Source organism: Manis pentadactyla, chromosome 1, assembly GCF_030020395.1.
Source record: "Manis pentadactyla isolate mManPen7 chromosome 1, mManPen7.hap1, whole genome shotgun sequence".
NCBI lineage: Eukaryota > Metazoa > Chordata > Mammalia > Pholidota > Manidae > Manis > Manis pentadactyla.
The window spans coordinates 122332364-122355077 of record NC_080019.1 but is presented as its reverse complement, the minus strand read 5'-3'; the positions used below and the strand labels follow the sequence as shown (position 1 = coordinate 122355077).

The 22714-nt window shown below is 36.0% G+C and overlaps 1 protein-coding gene across 5 annotated transcripts in view; it reads right to left on the bottom strand.

The window, feature by feature from the left end:
- The window catches only part of OPA1 (OPA1 mitochondrial dynamin like GTPase), an 89560-nt gene extending 67831 nt beyond the window's left edge, over positions 1-21729 (bottom strand). Inside the window, exons 1-7 of one of the 5 annotated variants that reach the window (XM_036875128.2) lie at positions 21510-21729; positions 12913-13231; positions 12152-12248; positions 10325-10432; positions 9780-9833; positions 9039-9106; positions 2097-2207 (exon numbers count right to left, since the gene is read on the bottom strand). In XM_036875128.2, coding sequence (XP_036731023.2) covers positions 2097-2207; positions 9039-9106; positions 9780-9833; positions 10325-10432; positions 12152-12248; positions 12913-13231; positions 21510-21541 — 789 coding nt within the window. In that variant the 5' untranslated portion in view covers positions 21542-21729. The remainder of the gene's footprint in view (positions 1-2096; positions 2208-9038; positions 9107-9779; positions 9834-10324; positions 10433-12151; positions 12249-12912; positions 13232-21509) is intronic. The other 4 variants (XM_036875132.2, XM_036875131.2, XM_036875135.2 and 1 more) reach the window with 4 other exon arrangements.
- Positions 21730-22714: the final 985 nt, after the last annotated feature.

The window sequence follows — 22714 nt, the reverse complement described above, 5'->3', positions numbered from 1 at the left end:
TATGTATGTGTAAATATTCACAAGAGGATAAAAGCTCCAATGGCTGTTTTAACCTACTGTCTCTGTATATCTGCATGAGTTCCTTTGCTCAGAGGATAAAGGGGAAATTTACTAGCTACTACTAAGGAGATATAAAAAATGAAGAACTACTTATATTTTCAAGAAGGTAAAGGAGAAAAAAGTGATTGAAAAGGAACAAAAGATAGCTGTGATTTTGTACTTCAAGTAAACCTTACCTAGAATGATAAAAACCTTATGATATTAGGATTTCCATCATTATGACAGTAAAGGGCTAAAAGTCATCTGGGTACTAACTACAGGGGGAAGATACAGTAAGGAAACTATCTTTAAGGAAAGTAAGGCGAATGATGTCATTATGGAAGAGCATAACTTGTTTTTTAAGTTCCCTTTACTTTCACCCAAGGTAACTCCAAAGTGGGCATGAACAGCCCCATTTGGTGGTCTCCTAAGTATGTGTAAATAAACAAAACAGACGGAGGTACAGTCCTGTCAGTCACTATGTTAGAAACGGAGAAAGTGAAGAATAAATGGGTTATATGGATAATCAAATATTACAATAGTAACACTATATCTAAGCCTGAAAAAAGGCTGGTAAGGTAGGCCACAAATGAATAGTAACAGAGAATGAATAGTATTCAACTAATATCCCTTAAATCATTAGATTCAGAAGCATATTGATAATCTTAAGCCATATCTTAGTCTTAAAATGGGAGATTTATGGAAGGAACTCATTTCAAATTACTTTGCCATTACCAAGGAACAAGCACTTATAACTAGAGCTATATTCATATTTCTAACATACCAGAACATGGTAGCTACCCACCCCTTCTTCCTGCAACAAAGCTGAGAAATAGATGACTCAGCTTAAACGCTTGTTATTATATGTAAATGGTATGCTCAACAGCACACAGAACAAAGAATGCTAAAGCACCATTTAAAATAAGTCTTTCCTTGGTTAACACATCTACTTGAACTTAACCGAGTAGGAAAAAAACTTATTTTCTATTTTCTCCTGTTAGTCATTCACTGAAAGTGTAAAATACAATATGAGTTGATTCCACAGCCATGGAATTGAGAAAAGCCAGTAAGGACAGTGAAAGAATAACTGAGTACTTTCAAATATTACCCATCAGCAAATGAGCTAAGGTTAGCCTGCAGAATTACTGCACTGATACTGGCTGATTTCAGTATCAGAACCTATAGAAAGCTAATTATACAATGGTATCTTTTTCCCTAAGATTTGTATGTAACCTTAAAAGCTTTCTGACCAAATTAACTTTTCTGATTTCAAAATCTCAGAGTACAACTTTAAAATCACCACATTCATTTCATTTTTGACTCAAAGTTTCTTTAGAACATTAACCTTGAGATCTACACTGTGGGAAATCTAACAGCCAAAAGCATATTTTAAGGACCTCCTGATTACACGTTCAACCAAATATTTATACAGATTTTTTGCTTTAGTGACCAGAATTACATCAAATTCTCAATGTTCAACCTTTCACTGGTCCAAGGTGAAAATTTGTGTTGCTTTTACTGATCAATGTGGAAAAATTTTATGCAATGAGTTTACCAAAGTGTATAAGAATAACTTTACCCAAAAGTTAAATCAAAAGTTTTCTTCTATAAGAAATAAGAATGTTCTCTGTTGATCAATTTTACTAAAACAAATAAATTCCATTCTTTAAATAATCTAACATAGTTATCCACAGTAATTCTTTTCATTTTAGAAATGAAAACTTGGAGAACAAGTAAATATAAAAGTTGGCAACAAATGGAGGACTAAAAAACTGGACCAATTAAGTGCAATTCGTCATTCTTTTCTAAATACAAATCCATGGATCTTCACAGATTATCTAATTTTCAGAAAACAAAATCCAATGTCTAATATTTTGGGTTTGTTTGCCCACTCCAGGAAACTTACATATCTGTATTATGTATCTTTCATATTTTTGCTTTGTCGAAAATTTATTTTCAAAATAACTGGAGTCCATGAATGGATCAAGGTGACACGATCTTGGCAGAAATGATCAGTTAGTATGAACATATCAGTATCCCCTTAAACCATCCATCACCTTGCGCTTGTGTTGGGCATAGCTCGAGCTATACTGGCCAGCGGCTCTGCGCGTTTCTTCTTCATGCTCTTGAATTTGCTTTTGTAAGAGAATGAGCTCACCAAGCAGACCCTGCCATGAGTTTACAGCAAGAAGAAGAGGAAAATTGGGGAGGAGAACAATGTTAAACCAAAAGGCACAAGAAAGGAACAGATGTAAATTAGGGAGGAATGGATAATTTACAACAAAAATGAAAACTTATTTATGTTCCTTTATAGCCACTACATAATTGGGCTCTGTACCACATTTCCTTTTTTTCCCTCTGGAAAATTAGATGTCTCTGAAATTGTAAAACAGCATAGTTTAAAAAGTGAAAAGGAAAATGCAATGTGACTGTTTGCTGAATGCAACAAGCCAGATATATAATATTCATATACAGTAACACCTAGACTAACTGGAATGCTCAAGGAAGGTGGCACTGTAGTTAACTAAATTTCCTTGTAACAGGAAAATAAAAATATTTCAGCCCTTATTTTTTAATTGTCAATATGCTTCTGACTTGATACATATGGGGAAAACAACAAAATTGATTTTAACACTGTTGATCTCACAAGCTTAAATTTTAATTCTAAGCCATAATTCTCGAAAGACTGAATAGAAGCTACATAATATAGCTTATTTACTTATTAAATTATTATTCTTAAATATTTTTCCTTGATATAATATCTTCAATTACAGATTACAGCCCCTCAAAATTCTATTAACTTGAGTTTTTACACACCGAATTAGTCAAGGTTTTACATTAATTCATATTTTACATGCCTATGCAAACAAAATTATTTGACTAAAACTTAGAGTTCTTTTTTTGCAAATTAAAAATATTTGAGGTACTGTTTTAACTTAATACAACATCAAATTAGTAGTTTAAATTTTCACCTTCTTTGGGCTGTTTTGACATTAAATGCAAGTAGCCTTAAAGAATATAACCAAGAGTATATTAATTACTGAAAGGTACTAAAGAAGTACATAATTAAAATATGGACATAATATAGTTACTATGAAAATTAAAAAAGAGAAAAAACCCAGTTTGTACCTATGTATAAAATAATCACTTCTATGTTTAAAGTTCATTCCATTTACTAATCATGAACTATTAATCTGGTATAATTTTTTATCATAATGTATTCACATGGCATGATACTAAAACACATGTCATTTTTGTACAGTATTTTTAACTGCTAACCTATTAGATAACCAACCTTGGGAAATGTAGGAGAAAAGGCAATTACCAATTGACACTATGATAAGCTTAGTATTTTCTCAATTAGAAACCTTAAAAACCCTGAAAGTTCCAACGAATGAGGTTACTGGCAAGTGTTCTAGAGAACAATGGGCTCAATATTTATGAAGTGATAAAAAAAAAAAGAGGAAAACTGACATTCATTGAAATGATCTAAATTAGGAGTTTCAAATACCTTCAGAGCTTTTTTAAATAACTGCCCAAAATATTTTATTTTGCATAGTTAGAAAGTTTCTTAAAATAAATACTGGTAAACATTATATTCAAGTTTTAATTACTAGGCTCAACCATAGATTTAATACTTTTATATAACTCAGAGACTTACATAAATACAGAAGTTTTCCAGAAAAGAAATAAATACACAGAAAAGCTATCAACATATAATTTGGGAGATTTTTATTTTGTTTGATTTCTTAGTTTTAATACATTAGGCTATGCCTACAATAAACTGGTTAACTTGCTATAAATCAAAGGATGAAACTAGTTGACATTTCTTCATGACAAGAGGACATCAAAATGGCAAGTAACATAACTGAAATTTCAACATTTCCAAATTCAACAGTTCAAAATGTATTGATAAAAATCTGCAGTTATTGTTAAAGACATATCTTTTAAACAAATACTTTTATGGTTTATGAGAAATCTATTAAAGAAAGACGATGTCCACTCAAGCCCTCATCATTGCCACAATTTTTTATGTCACCTTTCTTGTTTTTTGTATCATTGCTTTGCAATCAAGCAAAAAGTAGTCCTCCAACTTATTTTTATTCAATTGGTCATTTAACATAAACACTTTCTCTAATAATTTATTCTTCAAAACAATTCCCCTACACAGTAGTATACCTGTGCTTTAATTAACATAACACCAGTATTCTAGTTTATAAAATACCAAAGCAGTGAGAAAATATCCCACATTTTTTAACTGTGCTGGTCTCATCACTTGCATGGTTCTTTTTTACTTACAGCTTAAATACTTCACCCTAATCTACTTCTTATATCTATGTACAAATCACATATTGTACATGATAAATACTCTAATAACTGTTAAAATAACAGGAAAACACCCTCTTTCTAGTGACACCTCACTTTCTTTCCAAGTCTGTTACTGAAGCACTGTTATATGAAGGTAGTTGAAATTAACTGTTAACCTCCTGAAAAAAGTAGGAAGAAAGCATGAATTAGACACAGAAAAAGCTATTTATACTATTCTAGATGACTAAAAGGAGGTTACCCTTATCCAATTTTAGGCATTAACTTCCACCCTAAATACTGAGTGATGGGCTCTATAGCTTCTAGGCTAAGGCCATGTGGATAAGGAAGGTGAAGAAATGTGTGTGCCTGTTGTGCCGAACATACTCCTTAAATGGACAAAATACTTTTTTCCAATAAATATTTTCCCCGGCTCAGACATTCTTCTCCCAAGAAATAGCACATAATTATTTTTTAAGTGATACACATTATACAAAATATAATAATTATAAATAACAATCATCATTGTCGAGTACTACAAATTATATACTTCCTAAACATCTGGTTATTATCAATTTGATACTACAGCTCCCTTCATCTCATATTTCGTGTATAATGTTCTCGATTATTAAAAAAATTATGATGTCAGATCAAGAAAACCAGTGACAACTCCAGAAACCAAAATATCAACTGAAAATGCTGTGAAAACCTAGAAGTTGATGAGTTTGGTAGGATAAATTTTAAATAATCTTGAAATTATAAGTTATTCATATGTGAGTACATTTAAAATCCTGTATTTTTAACATTTATTTTACATATAAAATATTGTATTTTTAACAGTATTTAAAAAAATTATAGCAAAGCAGGGCCCATATCCTGCTTGTTTTTATACCTCGCATCCAGAATAAGACTGACACATGAGATATGTTATAGCTTGGCACTGAGGGTACTGCTTGGCACACATTTGTTGTGAATCAACTACAACCTACTTTTATCTAATAATGCACACAAAGTTTCTAGCATAAAATCCAAACTGGGTTTCCTAAAAATGCTTATTCTGTAAATAAGCTATATCTCAACCCTCAATCCATTTTTGCATTTTTTACAATCCCCAGAATAAACTCCACAGAAATTAAGGGGAAGATATTAATGAAAACCTATTAACATACTATTAAGTCATGGAACAATTCAAAGTGTAAGATAATAATGATCACTGCCATTGTCATCATCATCCCAATAGCCAGTATTTGCTTAGTTTAATTATGTGCCAGATCTTATGCTTAAGGGCTTTACATAATTCTCACATCAACCCTATCAGATAGGGTTCCCCCTTTTATAGAGGAGGAAACCAGAAACTCAGAGAAGCTAAGGAACTTGCCCAAGGTCACACAGCTCAGAAAGCAGGAAGGGCAGGATCGGAATGCAAGCAGTGTGACTCCAAAGTCTACAACAGATTAGCCATTCTGGTGACACTATGGTCTCCTTGTATCCAAAGTGCCTTTAACCCATCAGGTTCAACATACATTTAAAAGAGGTAAATGGTAATATTATAATACATTGGAAGGTATGTTTACATTACTCTTTGGAGAAGGAGTTGGCAAACTACTATAGGCTGGCTGAGTGGCTCACAAAGACTGTAAGGCCTGCAAACCTAAAATATTTACAACCAAGTCCTTTAAGGAAAAGTTTGCCAACCCCAGCTTTATTACTTTTATAAGTAATTTGGGTCCAGTACACAACTTTCTGAAGTGATGACTCCTTCTCCCTTCCATTTAAAAAATATTCCTAGGCAATAAAACCACTTTTCAAAATTTGAATAATTCTGCTATTTGATTGGTGAAAAGAACTATTTTCCTCTTTTTTTTTCTTTCCAGTAATACTTAACTCTGTTCAAGATATTTATAGCCAACTAAAAAATGTTTATTATTGGATAGCAAAGGAAAATATATCTTTCCACTTAGATTAACTAGCTCTGCTCCAATTCAGAAATACCATATCCTATTTTACTATTTGGACAATTTCTATAAATAAGAATTTTAAGAGATGAACAAATCAGTCTATTACCAATAGTTATTATCAATATTGCAATTTCTACCAAATACACTGTTTTATATTATTATCTAAAACCAGTACAGTGTAAACAGTATATACCTATTTAATGTTTTGTAGGCACAGAGTACAGTGTGTTTATTAAGAAATAAAATAACGTTTCCTGTTTTGCCTTTTCTCTTTTCCTCAGAGGTTTTCCCTGCTTTTCTTCTCCTGATCCCTGTTTCCTATCTACTGTATTACAGTACACAGGTGGTTGGGCTTCCTGGCTAAGAATATAAACAAATACACTTGCTGATTGTTAGCTGCTCAGGAAACCTAAGTTTCCTGAATTTTGAGCCGGTTGTGAGAACTCAGTTTTGCCAGTTACTACATTATTTGCTGCATGAGGAATCCCAGAAATGTAAATCCTGTAAATTCTACTTAAGCAATACTGCTTCATTACAATTCAGAATACCAAGTACATGTACCATCTTCATATTCTTATTCTCTTCAGTAGTTGCCAAATATTGACAACCAAAAGAAATTCACAGGTAATCAGAGCAAAAAGGCGTACTACATAAAAATCTTTGGACCCACTCTCATTGGCATTAATCAAATTTATTTACCTTATTAAATCAGCCTCCCTTTTACTGAGTTAAATCAATGCATTAATTTTACTAAGAGCTCAGCATTATCCTAGGTGTTCTGAGGACAGGGATTTTGTGACAGAAATAGCCCATTAAAGAGTAAGAAAGCAAGACAAAGTAGTGTTTCATCTGACAAGTGTTTTAGATGTTAAAAGAGTATAATTAATGGAACTAAAATAGTTACAGGATTCATGAAGGAGACAACTGAGCTCAGCTTTGATGATGAGTAGGAATTAAGCACAGGAAAAGGAAGAGAGAGATTTCAGCTGGGAGATCCAATGTAAGTAAAGCCACACAAATAAGAATTGGAGTAACAAGTAGAAGAAGAGCATTAATGTATTACTGTCTAATAATTATATTTAAAACAGTAATACTACTTTTTATGATTTGGACTTTTAAAAGGTCTTTCAAATATTTTCTGTAAGTTATAAATGTGTTTATAACCTTCAGAATGACCATATTTCCTAATTCTGTGAGATGTTTATGACCCATCAGAAACATGATAGAACGGAAGCACAGATAATAAATACCTCATTTAGCAAATTAATCTTCACTAGAACACAACAATCTTATTGAATCTAAAAAAGGAGCCATATTAAGTGGTCCTATCACCTGTATATACTATAATTGATATATAGAAATCTGCTAATTTACAAATCAGATGAGCCTTTTAATTCACTGAAATAGGCTATGGAAGCAACCTAAGTGTCCATCAGTAGATGAATGGATAAAGAAGATGTGGTACATATACACAATGGAATACTATTCAGCCTTAAGAAAGAAACAAATCCTACCATTTGCAACAACATGGATGGAGCTGGAGGATATTATGCTCAGTGAAATAAGCCAGGTGGAGAAAGACAAGTGCCAAATGATTTTCCTTGTTTGTGGAGAAAAACAATGAAGCAAAACTGAAGGAACAAAATAGCAGACTCAGAGACTCCAAGAAGGGACTAGTGGTTACCAAAGGGGAGGGGTGTGGGAGGGCAGTTCGGGAGGAAGGACATGGGGATTGAGGGTTATTATGGTGTCAGGGGTCATGGGGAAGACAGTGTAGCACAGAGAAGGCAAACAGTGAATCTGTGGCATCTTACTACACTGATGGACAGTGACTGCATTGGCATATGGGCGGGGACTTGATAATATGGGTAAATGTAGTAACCACATTGTTTTTTCATGTGAAACCTTCATAAGAGTGTATATCAATAATACCTTAATAAAAAATTTTAAAAAATATATCACAGAATGTTTTTCCTAAATACCTATTTATTTAGATATTACTTTTTTTTTAACTTTCAAGGAATCAGTTTTCTTAACCAATTCCAAAAGATGGAAAAAGTAAAGACTAAGAAAATGTCAGGTTAACATGAATATAAACAAAGCAATGCTTATTTTACAACAGCAATTTTCCTAAAACTTTCATAGGATTTCAACAGATATACTGAAACTGACATACCCTAAACAGCGCCATAATTTTGTTGTCTATCAATGTAATGGAATCAATTTATCCCCTAATGACCCATTTCCTAGTCCGTTAATATTTCCCCTAAGTGTTTGCCATGAAATGTTATTCCCTAAAACACATTCCATGGATAAAGGGCTCTACTGATAAATAAATCTGGGAAACCCTATATATTCTGGACTTCTCTTGGAGATTCACAATGCACAGGAGAATATTAAGGTCTCACAAATCCTAGGGAAAAGAAAAGTACCCTGCTTGTTTTATTTATACCAGCTTTTCCCATACATATTTAGCAATAAAACTCTTTGTTGGGGAAAAACCTTAAAACTAATTATTTCACCCAATATATTTGATGGAAATGGGCTTCCCCAATTACATTTTGAGAACCATTGTATAGTACCTTGAATTTTGTACCAAGATTAGTAACAATACCTCTACTTAGATGCTTTTATATTTGCTCCTCGGATGTTACCATTTTCAAATCTTCCAAGTAGATGAAAACTTCTGCAGTTCTTTCAAGACTACCTATGTGAAGAATTTTCCTGTATACTTACCTTTCTATAATGCTTTTCACTTTCAGATCCATGATCTGTTGCTCTAAATGCCGTTTCTCCAGGGGAACCTTAAAGATAAATACGTAGTCCTTTAAATTCTCCAGTGATGTCAATAGCTTAAACTAAATTCAAGATCATGTCTAGTCAATTAAAAGGTAAGTGGATTTTTAGAGCAAAAATTACTTCTTGGAAAACTCTTCTTATTTTAAGGAATATACTGGTAACCTATGCAGATAATTCTTAAATATATCATAGAACATATTTAACCTATTTTTTTAAATATCATTGAATATGACAATAAAAAGACAATGTTTGATAAGGATTACCTTACATGAGAGTACTTACAGTTCAGCCATATATCACTGCCATTACAGACCACGTATAGTCACAAAATAAATTTAAAATGTCAACTATGACAGGACAGATGAGACAAACTAAAATTACTTTTCATTTTGATTATCAGAATCAGATCAATTTGAAGAAACTATTTTGGTTAAGCAAACTTTCTTAATAGCTTTAATCTTGTAATATAGAGACACTTTTAGGATTTTTAGTTTTCCTACAAAATAATTGTTTTATTATTTCTACCTGAAGGATAATGAATTTGCCCAATATAGTTCTGGAGTTTTAGAATTCAGCATAAGCAGCATTATAAATCTGGAGTACAATTTTATTGGCAAGTAGTTTATTAGAAGCATTTAAAAGGCACGTTAAGGTCAGCAAAAATGTCTGTTTACACACCTAACAAGAGAAGTAGGTCAGAAGCTCCTATGACTTCACTAACCAATTTGTGACCTGTGAAAAATCAGCAGAAAGGGAAATAGAAATGTAAAATTTAACAGAAATGAGCAAACAAAGATGTCTGAGACCTCAGATTTATCTCATGATATGGCAGTAATTGGGCAAATATGCCAGGATTAACCTTAGTAAATTCTACTTATTATGGCCCATCATAATTAAATGTTTTAAAATAGCCAAATTGGCTTTAACCAAGTATGAAAAGCAAACACATAGGAAGTCTCATCTACTTGTCAAGAACAAGTGAAATTTTTTTCTGACAAAAGCTAAAAACATGATGTTTAAGTTCCTGCACATTTTCATTTTATTGGGCTAAACAAAAACTAAAACCACCAAGCAACAAAACTTTGTTGTTTTTTTGAAAAATTTTTCATTTGTAATAAATCTTTTCATTTAGAAGATGGAAATAAACAAATGAATACATCTAAGTATTTTTCCTCTCTGATTCCTGACATTTTAAATGAGATCAAACACAGGTCTTTCCTTACCTGTGGTGAAAAAGTCCTTCAATAAGCTGAGGCTTTCAACAATCTTATCCAAATCAGGTGCTAATTTTGCAAGGTCCTCTGAATCAGGAAGAGCTTTTCTAATTTTCTCTGGAAAGGAAAAAAATTAAAAATTCTCAAAATAAGAATTTGACTATTAAAATATTCATAAAACTTAATCAAAAATTTAAATATTTTCCATTTTTCTCCTTGTTATAACTGCTACAGATACCTGAAATAACGTTATTCTGATATTCTACAAGTCATGAAATTTAAAAAAAAGACTCACCAAACATATGGTTTAGACACTACTTTTGATTTATAAACTAATAGTCCTGAGACAGAAGAAACAATGTTAACACTGGATTGGAATCACAAGTCCTTTTTGGGAGGAAGTCAGCAAAGAGGCAAAGAAACAAAAAAAAACAAGAGAAAAATATTTCTTGTGGACCTGGCCTGAACTAAAAAAAAATGATGAAATCCCAGTTCTAGTTCAAGAACAGAATTCCATTATTTTTCTCTCTCCTTTCATACTCCCTTTGAAGATTCATACTTGTTACCATTTACAAATAACCATCTAAGGACCTCAGCCAAGCTTTTATTTTATTTTTGCTAGCTTTATTGACAAAATACTCAAAGCATTTATTTTTTACAAACACTCAGCAATTTTGTCAAATTTTGGTACAACATTACAGGGTCTTCTGAACTGGAAGATTTTTTTCTAATTTTCTCTGGGGGAGACCAAAATAAATAATCTAAAAGTAAGAATATGTGTCAGATATTATAAGTGCTATAAAAGCATTAAATTTGACTAATCTTTATAACAACCCTGGAGAAAAGCTACCAGCAACTCCATTTTGCAAATGAGGAACTGGGACATAGAGGTTAAGTAACCAGACTTGCGAACACACCAAAAAAGGTGGTGGATTGGAGTCAAGGTTTAAGCCTAGGCAGTATAGCTTCAGAAACCAGGCTTTCACCCACTACACTGTGGTACTGGCAAATGTATTAAGTGAAAAAGCTCTCCTCATGGATATTATAAAAATATTTTGAAGGAGTGCTTTTTCTGCAAATATCTTGGTCAATGCAGTACAGTTTAATTTTTCAGAATTTCTTTGAATAAGTTTAAATAGAGATTAATTCCACTCCCACAAACACCTAAACTAAGAAATAAGACAAAGTCTAAAAAGAGAGAGGGAAGTAATTTCAGTGCCCTGCAAATTTTTTTTTAAAAGAATACCATGACTTACTGACAATTAGAGCTCTCACACATACTTTTTTTTCTCAACTACCTATTATTAGAAAGAGGGGATAGTGGCTGACTTTGGGGAGAAATTACTCTGGACACTAGCAGGCGTTTAAGGAAACTGGTTACAAAAGTAGAGGTCATCAAGCATCCAATCAAAAGACCTAGTTAGGGGGTCACAGTGGATCTGTTCTGGGGAGCACTCTACAACAGTGACAATGATGTTTACGAAGGCTACTTGGTAGTATGGAAAGTGCTGACAAATACATCAGGTAACAAAAGGACAAGACACTGAAATACATGTTCACTATGACTACATCATTTTTAAAAAGGAAACTAAAGTATTGACCACATATACATAAACAATTAAAAGAAAATGCTCTATAAGGGTAGTGGCAGTTGTGTTAAAGTGATGGACTAATGGATAATTCCTTACCAATTTTTTTCTTTGATATTCTACTACTTTTATTACTAAAATAGAACTGCTACACATTAAACTCATGAGTTAAGAAACTATCTCAATACAACTATTTCTCTTTTCTAAAGATACGACAAAGAAAAGAGTTAATGTGGATGATACAAACCTAAATCGATATATTCATCAATCTCCCACACAATGTCAGGCACAATCCATTTATAGTCACTAAGGTCAGGTATCATATCTTTCCACCGATCGAAAGTCTAATAAAAAATAAGAAAGTATGACAATCAAATGCTCTGAATGCCATACAAAATATAAATTAAAACTAATTCATTTAATTAAAGCATGCTAATCTACTAAGAGCAATATAGTATGTTCAAAACTTCCAGAAACAAAGTGGACTCAGCTCTTCTAAAAACAAATTAGCAAGCAAGCATATAAAACACATAAATGTTCCTTTACTAAGTGTGGAAAATGTAAAAATTCAAAATATGTTCCTATTACAAACAGGTTCCATGATATGGCTTTAAATAACACTGTTAAATAGAAGGAAGACAGACCAGGGGTCAGTAAGCTTGCCTCACTCGGGTCCCACAGCCACGAAGAAGTGGTTGTGTTAGCATGCCACATACTTTCCTGCCTCTACAACTAAATGGCAAGCTGAAAATCAAACTTAGGTGTACACACTTCCAGCCCAGTGCACCTTCCACTAGGCCATTTCCATCTCCTACAATTATAACTAAGATTTAGAGAGAATTTTCCTATTAGCACCACTAAAACAACTTAGCATGTGGTAGAGAGATACACAATAAATGCTTAAATATCCAACTATATTCCATTGCACTAAAGAAAAGCTTTATGCTATAAAACCTTAAAACAATTACACTGGAATAAGAAGAAAAGCAGTTGGAAAGATACACTCACCTTTTTGGCTGTATAGCCACCGCCAACAGCAGACCCTAATATGAGATACCGAAGTTTTAAGAGTCTTGCAGCTAATCTCGCTGGCCAAAAATTCCTGCGGGGCTGGTAGCCGTATTTAATTGGAGAAAGTTTCAGTTTACGTAATGGAAGGTTAGTTAGAGAAGAGAATTGCTGAAGTGATGTCTTGAATTGGGGTCTCTGAAGCTTTAAGGTAGGATGATGTGAATGATATACACTTCGTGAAACCAGATGCAGTTTTTGTAATGGTAAGCTTCCTTTTATTCCAGAACTATGTTTCACTAAGGATTGGCAGACCTCACTGAAAGAAAAATGGGTGTGGGAAAAAGATCAGGGTAACAATGCAAAGGAAATGACAGAGAAAGAGCAGTACGCTCAAGGAAAAGCACACGTGCACACATGCCCAACCACACTTTGTCATCCAACAGCTCACGTTCACTGAACAGTTACTGTGTGCCAGACACTGCTGCAGCCTGTGCTACCTCACTTACTCCTGCTGCTAAAATGATCAAAGTGTAGTACTATCCCCATGTTACCTAATGAGAAGAAGGGGGCACACAGACACAGGTAGCTTGCCTAAGTAACACTGATATAAGGAGTAAAGGTGGGATTCAGGAAGTGGGACTCCAGAGCCTATCCTCTAATTTACTATACGTGGGCTATGGTCCTGATCCAAGGAATTTAACCTGAAAAGAAAAAACGTGGAGGCTTCTTCTATTAACTTATTTTATTCACTGACAGTAAAGTTGAAAACATAATAAATGCAAACTTCTGCTTTCAAGCATAAAAACTCCAGCAGCTTGGAACAGCTATTCTTTGCCTTCTCATCTATGTCACACGATCATGAGAGAGCCCAGGAATGGAAAATAAGGAAAAAATATTAACACCTCAGGCACCTGGTTTCCCAGAAAATGAAAATAGCAAAAACAAACAAACAAATAAAAAGCCAACCAACCAGCTAAACAAACAAAAGAAAAGAGAATCTAACTGTACACGTTACTGCCTGAACTCTTCCCTCTTCCCCTTACTGGCAAAGAATGAAAGTTTATAACAAGCAACCATATGCCTGATAATTTTATTCAACACACATTCATCATGCTTACTTCTAAATAGTTTTAAAATATTAATTCATTTAATCACATGGGACTAGAACACCTTAATTAAAAGGATTCAAGGAACACAGAAACAGTGATGTGAAGAAGGATGGTGAGGGAAAAGGCTAAGGGCCAGGTATTAGTGTTAGATGTTTTCACAAATGCTGCCCTAAACTTTCAGAAAAACCTGGTAAGGTAAGTATCCATGTTTTACCAATTTGCCTTTTAAAAAACTGTGTCTTGCCTAAGGTACTATGACTAGTAAATGGTGGAAGAGAGACTGAAACTCAGGTCAGTCTGACAGTAAAGCCCACATTCTTTCCACAAGATACACTACTGGGTAAAGCCTGGGAAGCAGTGGATGCAAAAGACAGGTGTGACTCCAAACAGGAGGCTAGGGTGGCTTTTTGGAACACCTGCCACTTGCTCTGGAACCCTCAGGAAAGACACTGGACTTTCCTCTGATTCAAGACTCTAGAGGAATCTTCTAACTCAGGAAATGTGAGGGAAACAGGATTTAATAATAGGAAAAAATAAATGTTACAGTTCAGGCACACTAGTGATTTATAATTCTACATGTGAAGGTTATTTGCAATTACAAAAATATTTACCTTCTTTTTAGAAGTTGCTAGGCATTCTGTACATCTTTTAAAAGCTCTGACTCCAAGATAAATCATAATTTCTCCCATGTTATAAAGTAAGCTCCTGTTTTCTTTAATTATCCAAGAAATTAAAGTCTCCTGACCTCAACTCAGGACATATAAAAAGCAAAATCTTTCATTTAGCTTCAAAATGGGCTCCACCCAGTAATTATACACATATGAAAATTATTAAAACAATTGCCTCCATGTCAAAGGAGCAGTATAGACAGTAAGTGATAAGTTCACAAAAAAACAAGTGATCCCTAGGCATTGAGGTAGTCAGTGAAAATTTCCCAGACAAAATAAACTTAAAAGTTAGGTAGGAAGTGAAGAGTCAAAAATGGAGAAAGTAATTCAGCTAGAGGGATGGAAGTGAAATAATGAAATGCAAAGAGACCCAGAGAACTGACAAAGAAGGTTCACTGTGGGAGGTGAAATTGGAGAGGTGGCCTAAGAAAGAAACTATAGAGCCACTGATCATCAGGCTGAGTTATCTTGTAGGCAACAGGGAGACACTGAAAGTTTCTGAGTAGATTAACTAAACAGTAATGAAAGAATGTATTAAAGGCAATGTTCTATGAACTGAATGTTTGTGTCCCCCAGCCGCAAAATTCGTATGTGGAAGTCTAATCCCCAGTGTAACAGTAAAGAGAGGTGAGGCCTTTGGGAGGTGAATTGGCTTCTATGTGGTCATACAGGTGGAGCCCCTGTGATGAGCTTGGCATCCTTATAAAGAGCTGAAGAGCACAGACTTCTCTCTTCGGCATGAGAAAACACAGGAACATACTAGTGTCAGATAAATTTTGGTTCCAGTGACAGCTTCACTTCCACTAGCTGTGCAATCAAAGGCAAATTATGAACTCACCAAAGACTCAGTTTTTTAATGTTAAAAGGGATAATAGCTATATTCTTGGACCATAATCCCTTTTCATCATAATCTTTGACCCTAGTGAAACAACCAAGTAACTGACACTTTCATCTTTTTATCTATTAATCTCTGTTTTACCTACTTATCCACTTAACCTACCTTACAATTCCCTGGTTCATACTTTCAATACTCTTTTGCAAATACTCTAGACTCCTTTGCCCTCTAACTTTGTTTCACTTGTGTGGCAAAATACAAATGTTGGGCGAACCTTATTATCACTTTTCTTTCTGCCTGTATCAAGGGAATGAAGCACTACTGAAGAAAATCTCATCCAACTGGACAGACATCTAGCCTAGGCCCTCATGATTGCCTGACTATCTTACTTCATTTCTTTGTCAATTCATTCTTCCACTCTGCTAGGACTGTTTCAGACATTCTCTACTCTCCTCTAACTTCCAACACTTCCCATACTTCCTCCACCTCTCAGATGACCCTGGCCCCCTACTTCATGGAGAAAATACAAGCCATAGCAAGGAAACACGCTGTTGTTCACCTACTCTATCTACACCCATCCTCTTCTAGCTCCCCCTCACCCCACAGCGCCTGTAAGACTGCAGCAAGCACTTAAAAGCAAATCTCTGTCCCTCTGTCCTCCTGCCTTTACTGGAATCACAAGTTTCTCTCAACTTAAAGGAAAGACTAAAAAAAAGACCCCTAGTTTCTCTGCCCTAGCTACTCTATTAAAAGCCAAGCCAATCTGATTTCCATTTGTATCACTTCAGTGAAACAACCCTTACTGAGTCCCCACAAGGCTACCAATGGACATTTCTCAGTTCTCATTTTCTCTCTCAGCAGCATCTGACAAGGTTGACACCTCCTCACTGGTGGAACTCCCTCTTTCCAGAGCAGTCTCTAGTTCTGTTCTTACCTCACTGGCCACTCCTTTTCAGTTGCCTCCTCCCCAACTACCTTTTAGAAGTTGGGAGCTCCTCAGGCTTACATCTAAACCAACTTCTCACTTTATATGCTCTTCCTAGGCAATCTTATCCACACCCATTTCCTCAATTACCATCTACAAACCCATGTTTCATAAATTTATGTCTAATACAAATAGTTAAGTTCCAGATCCCTTACACTTGGGTTATCAAAAAGGGGCCTCAAATTCAAGATGTCTCAAATGGTGGTCTCTCTCCTTACCCTCCCCACAAACCCTGACCCTCCTCCAGTAGAACCCGTCTCAGGAAATCACATAAGCACCTACCCAGTAATGTAATTCACAAACCGGGATCATTCTTGATACCCTCCTTGTCCTCAAGTTCTATTCGTTACATTTTCAATCAGATCTCAAATCTTCCATTTCTCCCATCTCTGCTACCATCCCTTACATGGGCTGCTACAACTGGTGTTCTCCACAATATGAGCAGAGCAGTCTACTGAAATGTAAAGTTGATCACTGTCACCTGCATACATTTCCTGAATGTCTCCTTTTGCATTTAGAATAAAAGCCAAATTCCTGGTCTCTAAAGTCATATTTAGTCTGTACCCTGCTCTGAGTTCCACCCAGACCAGTGTGCACCTAGTTCCTTGACTGGGCCACATGCCTTCCTGCCTCCAGGCTTTGATCCTCACTGCTCTTGGACCAACCCTTCTACCCACTTAACCTCTGCTCCTCCTGATAACTTCTGGCCCAATCAGTTTCACCTCAAGCATTCCCCCCTTTCCTTGAGCCTTCATTCTATTTCAGGCCACCCTGCTACAGTTCTTGTCTCCCTGTACTTTTCCTTCAGTGCTTATAAAATCTGTATTATATAATAATGTAATTATTGGATTAATATTTATCTCTACAATAAAGTTCAATCTTCATAAGGTCAGGGTCCTGCCTGTTTTGCTTACTATTTAATTTCTAAAGTCTAGCCCAAAGCCTCACAAATAGTAGACACTCACTAAATTTGCTGAATGTACATGTTATTGGGAGAATAGCCAAAAAATAAAAGTGAAAGAACCGAGCTACAACATCAGAGTAAGCAGAGTAAGTGCTCAATAAATGTCATTTCACCTTAATATCACTAACTTCCATTAACATTGCCCTTTAACCCTCAAAAGTTCTTTTCTTTTTTTAGAAAGAAGTTAATCTAAATATACAGTTGACCCTCGAACATGCATTTGAACTGCATGAGTCATAAATTCTTAAAATATTTACATATTTATATATAAAAACTTATATATGTAATTTATAAAAACATAAAACAAATAAATGCATAAGTTCTTAAAATAAAAACATACTGGAAAATTTTTTGGAGATTTGTGACAATTCGAGAAAAACACCTCCTTTTCTCTTGTTTACTTTATTGGAAGAATACATTATATAAAACATATACAAACTGTGTTAATCAACTGGTTATGTCATTGGTAAGGTTGCAGGTTAACAGTAGGCTATTAGTAGTTAAGTTTTTGGGGAGTCAACAGTTAAATATGGATTTGTGACTGCATGGGGGTCACTCACTGCCCCTAACGACCACACTGTTGAAGGGTCAGCTATTTATCCAAATAGATGAATTCCAGGCCTGAATGGTCACATCCCTAAGGAATTTTGACTATTCATTACTTTCTTTTTCTTTTACTTCCAACCTCAAAAGTTCCTATTTCTACAATTGTGGCAACAATAGGTGAGGGTAAGGGCAGAGACAAGGATAGAGTATATGGTGGCCCAAGTCAGGAACTACATGTTCCACCACTACTCCCCTGTAAGAGATACTGACTCAAAGTAAAATCCTACTACTTGGAAAGGCATCTTCAAGAATCACTTCTAGAAATTCCAACTCACTACGATGCTCTAAAATACTGATGCTCATTTAGGAGAGACTGTTTTCACAAAAGGATTCTCTTGAGACATGGGTAAGAAAGTGAAAGAAGAAGCTGAGTTTACTGAAGCACTATCTAGGGAAAGATGGTGTAGGTAACCGTCCAGACCATTCCAGTGCTGCTGAGTATTAACAACACTTCCCCCAGGATGAGCAATCTAGCAGTGAAAAGCTAAGGGCTCCTAGAGAGGGTGAGGAAATGAATGAGGTGTTCTTCCCACTGTGAGCCCCAACAATACTGGCATTTGGATGAGATCAGATCACCTGCCCACTCTCTAAAGACCTAAAATGAAGCCTGCTAGATGATATGTCATACACCTAAAACAGTTTGTTAAATTAGCTTTCTCATTCAGGGGTAACCCACAAAAGGCATCCCTGTCAATCAGTCCTTCATGTTTAAATATTAGATAACCAGACTCTTGTAGAAAACCAGCCGCAGATCTTAAGATGAGGACCAAGAAAAATAATACTAACTCTAGAGAAAATAGAAATAAGAAGTTATAATTCTCAGAGGCTTCCTAAAGATATTGCAAATACAAAATAACAGCAGGTGGTCGTTAAAAATAGCCACTGAAGAACACTAAAAGTTTATAGAATTAAATGTGTTTAAGAGTTTAATAAATGTCTAAATGGAATTCTTGGAAATTAAAGCTATAATGTCCAATATTTTTTTTAAATGAATAGCAACACCAGAAAATGAATTAAGGAAATTCTCCGTATAGTTTAGAAAAAAAATGGTGGAAACTATGAGAGAAAAGTTAAACAACTCAGAGAAGTGGTATTCAACATGGGGTGAGAGTGGGGGTAGGGGAGTGGAATGCACTCCATGCAATGCACAAAATGATCCTCTGGGATTCAAGAATAAAGTACCAAAGCTTCTAGATACAATATTTTTTGCACCTCATCCTTCAGGTCTATGTTAGGTAGATTTATAATATAAATAATTAATTAGTACAGAGGTACAGATACAGGATTTAAAAATAAGTATGCATATACACATATTGTGGTACATGCATACTTTTTTTTAACAGATGATGACTACAGATCATATTTTGGATACCGTGGACATATAGGACGAATCTAAATGACCAATATTCATCCAATAGGCATCTATAAACAAAAAGGAAAGGAAAAATGAAAGGAAGGCAATAAATAAGAGAAGAAAAATTTCCCAGAACTGAAGAAAAGGTCCACTGAGTACCAAGCCAGATGGGGGTAGGGAAAGGACCCACACCTGGACAAATCCTTGAGAAATTAAAAATAAGGCCAAGATCCTAATTGCTTTCATGAAGGGAAAAACCACATTCCGACAAACACACAGAAACCAGACTGTCCTGAGAGTTTGCATTAGTAGCAAAGGATGCTAGGAAAAACTGCAGCAATGCCTTCATAGCTCTGAAAGAAAAGGATTTTGAAAACAGGCTTCTATTTTTGATCAAACTAAAATTCAAATGTGATGCAAAATAAGGTTTTCCCATCCTCCTCCTCCCCACCCCTACCAAAATTATCTACCATCTCTTTTACCCTGTATACCATTTCCTACCATTTATTTGTTTTTTCAACAATTTCACACAAACATTTATTGCATCTAAACATTTGGGTCATTGGTCTTTCATGCCCATAAGCATATAATTTGACGTGCCTGCCAAAATGTTTATATTCCCATCTGTTACAGAATAGGAATTTAAATATACTCCTTCATATATGCAAAGGAACTACAGCAAAAGACAAACTGCAGAGCTGAGGCTTCTGATTTGCCACATCTCTACTTCTGCAGGTAGCCAAACTGTGCTATCAACACAAGACACTTATAAGCCATGACTCCATGGAGACCATGGTTGCTTTAGAAACAATTTAGCCCAAAGCACCCAACTGAATAAACAAATATTAGTTATTAAACTTAATTATTAAAGTTTTTCCTACATATCTTAACTGCTTTAGTGAAGTATTCTATTTCCTGCAAAATCTCTTCTCTTTTTATTTAAAGAAACTTAGGTATGGTTCCCCAAATAAATACAGAAGAGTAGGAAAAAAAGGTGGTAACTTACTTCTGTATGAAGGTCTGAGGGTTTACTCAGAAATTATGATTCCATTAGATTGGAAATTATTATTCAATTATTCAAATTGACTAAAACTCTTCACTACTGCATGCTGTACAGTTCTGAATTTAGACTCAAGTTAACCTTCATAACACAAATGGGTTCCATTTGTTAGAAATTCTATAATTACCTACATCATTTAAAAAACGTTCTGAATAAAATTAAAGACAGGTGTTCAGAGGGTTAATTCAGGAAAACCATGTTTTTCCAACTTTGCTTGATGCTATTTTTTCTTACCAAATGCCTGCAACAATGAGTTAAACCTTAAAGTGTCTAAGGACATTAGAACACAACTATGAGTATAAAGTCAAAAATAATCTCATTAAAATGCATATAGTAACCCACAGAAATAAAAAGGCTCCTATGATTTTCTATTTAGGATTAAACCATGCCAGGTTTAACTCACCACTTCGCATTCAAAAGTCCCCCTCCCTAAATACTGCAAAGCTACTATTACAAGAGGTATCTCTGGTCACCAACTCTGACACCGTATGCGTCACTGCTCCAGTTCTGGCTCCAAAGTATGTTCACTCAGAGGACTAAGGAAAGAAAAGAGACAGAATCCCCTTCATCTCGGGATTAGGACGATACCCACGCCTGGTGTGGAGGTAGAAGAAAAAGATAGAGTTAAGAGAGCCACGGAGAGAGTAACACAAGGATACAGCCAGAGACTGGGGAGGGTAGAAAAAGAAGCAACCGGAGACAGAAATAACAATGAGGACAGAAAGGTGAAAGGGGCAGGAACAAAAGGACAACAGAGACAGGCACAGAAATGAAAAGCGCCCAGAATCTTCGAGTGGCATAGGAACAGGGACAAGGGCCAGTACTGGAGCCCGCACCTCAGGTAAGCACAGTCGGGACTCCTGTCATTACGGGTCCTCAAAAATACCAAGGAATCCTCCTACCGCCCTCCGCCTGACCTGAGAGTTATGTGTGCATTCTGGAGATAGTGATGATGGGGCAGCCCGTTTTTCGGAGGCCCCAGAAATAACGGGGCCGGTCGAGCATGCACTTACCAGGCCACGGCGGTCCGGCATAGTCGCCACATTCTGCCGGCGAGGAGGTCACACAGGGGCGGGGACCGCCACGCGGGAACTTCGGTGTCAGCCTCAGTCCAGCTCTTCTGCAGAAATGACCCAGGAAGAGGCCCTCGGCAACAAGGGCACACAGCAGCCACTGCGGCCCTCCCAGTGGCTCATGGACTTCCGGGAGAGCCCGCCAGGCACCCGTACTCGGTCCGTCGGGAAAACAACCACCCCCCAACCCTTCCTAGCAGGGCAGCACAAACGGTCCGCGAAGAACTAGTGAGTGCGCTCCTCCCACTTCCTCGCACAGCTCTCTGTTTCCGGGTAGGCTTTCGGAATGAGCATGTCCCAGGTTAAAGACTTGGAGAGAGGGTGGGTTGAGAGGTAGGCAGGGACTGGGTGAGGAGCGTGAAATACCGAGTGATAAATTCTCACTTGGTAGCTACGAATTTAGGAAAATTTAGGTGTTGAGGGAGCATGGAAGACCCAAGCGAGTACAAAATGCGTGCAGTAATGGAGCAATAGAATGATAAAAACCAACGGTTGCCCCGTTGCCCCACTCTTGTTCAGCGTCTTTGTTTACAAAGCGCTTTCATACTCTTAAGAACAATCCTGAGAGGCAGTAGGAGGAGTCATGGACAGGGTAAGTGCTTTAGAATCTCTGAAGATCAGATATGAGAGGGCCTCAGATTAGGCCAGTTATGTGTTTGGAGTAAGCTTGTGCGTATATGAAGACATCAAAAGTGATTCTGTTCGTTCTTCCTTAACCGGCTTTCATCTTTGAATCTCACTAACTTGGTGAAAGGGCTCGTGTTAAGGTCTTCAAAAATCCCATGTTGCCCGTGGTCACTATACCTCTCAGCATTCCGCTCAGTGTTGTGGGCTCAGCACTTGTCTTCTTCGTTGGCTTCCCTGTCTTGGCTTTCAGTACATAACATTCTCGTTTTTTCTCCAGGGGCTGCTGTTCCTCAGTCTTCTTTGCTGGCTCCTCCTCTCCCAGACCTTTCAACGTTGGAGGGTTCCAGATATCAGAGATTCTGGGCCTCTTCCCTCCTGTATCTTCATTCTCTCCCTAGGTAATCTAAGTCAGTTCTGTGACTTTAAATACCCTTTTCCCTACTAACCCTTATCATTTCGTTTTGTGAGGAAACTGGGTCTCATAAAAGGGATGTGGCCTGTGAAAGGTAATGAAGTCC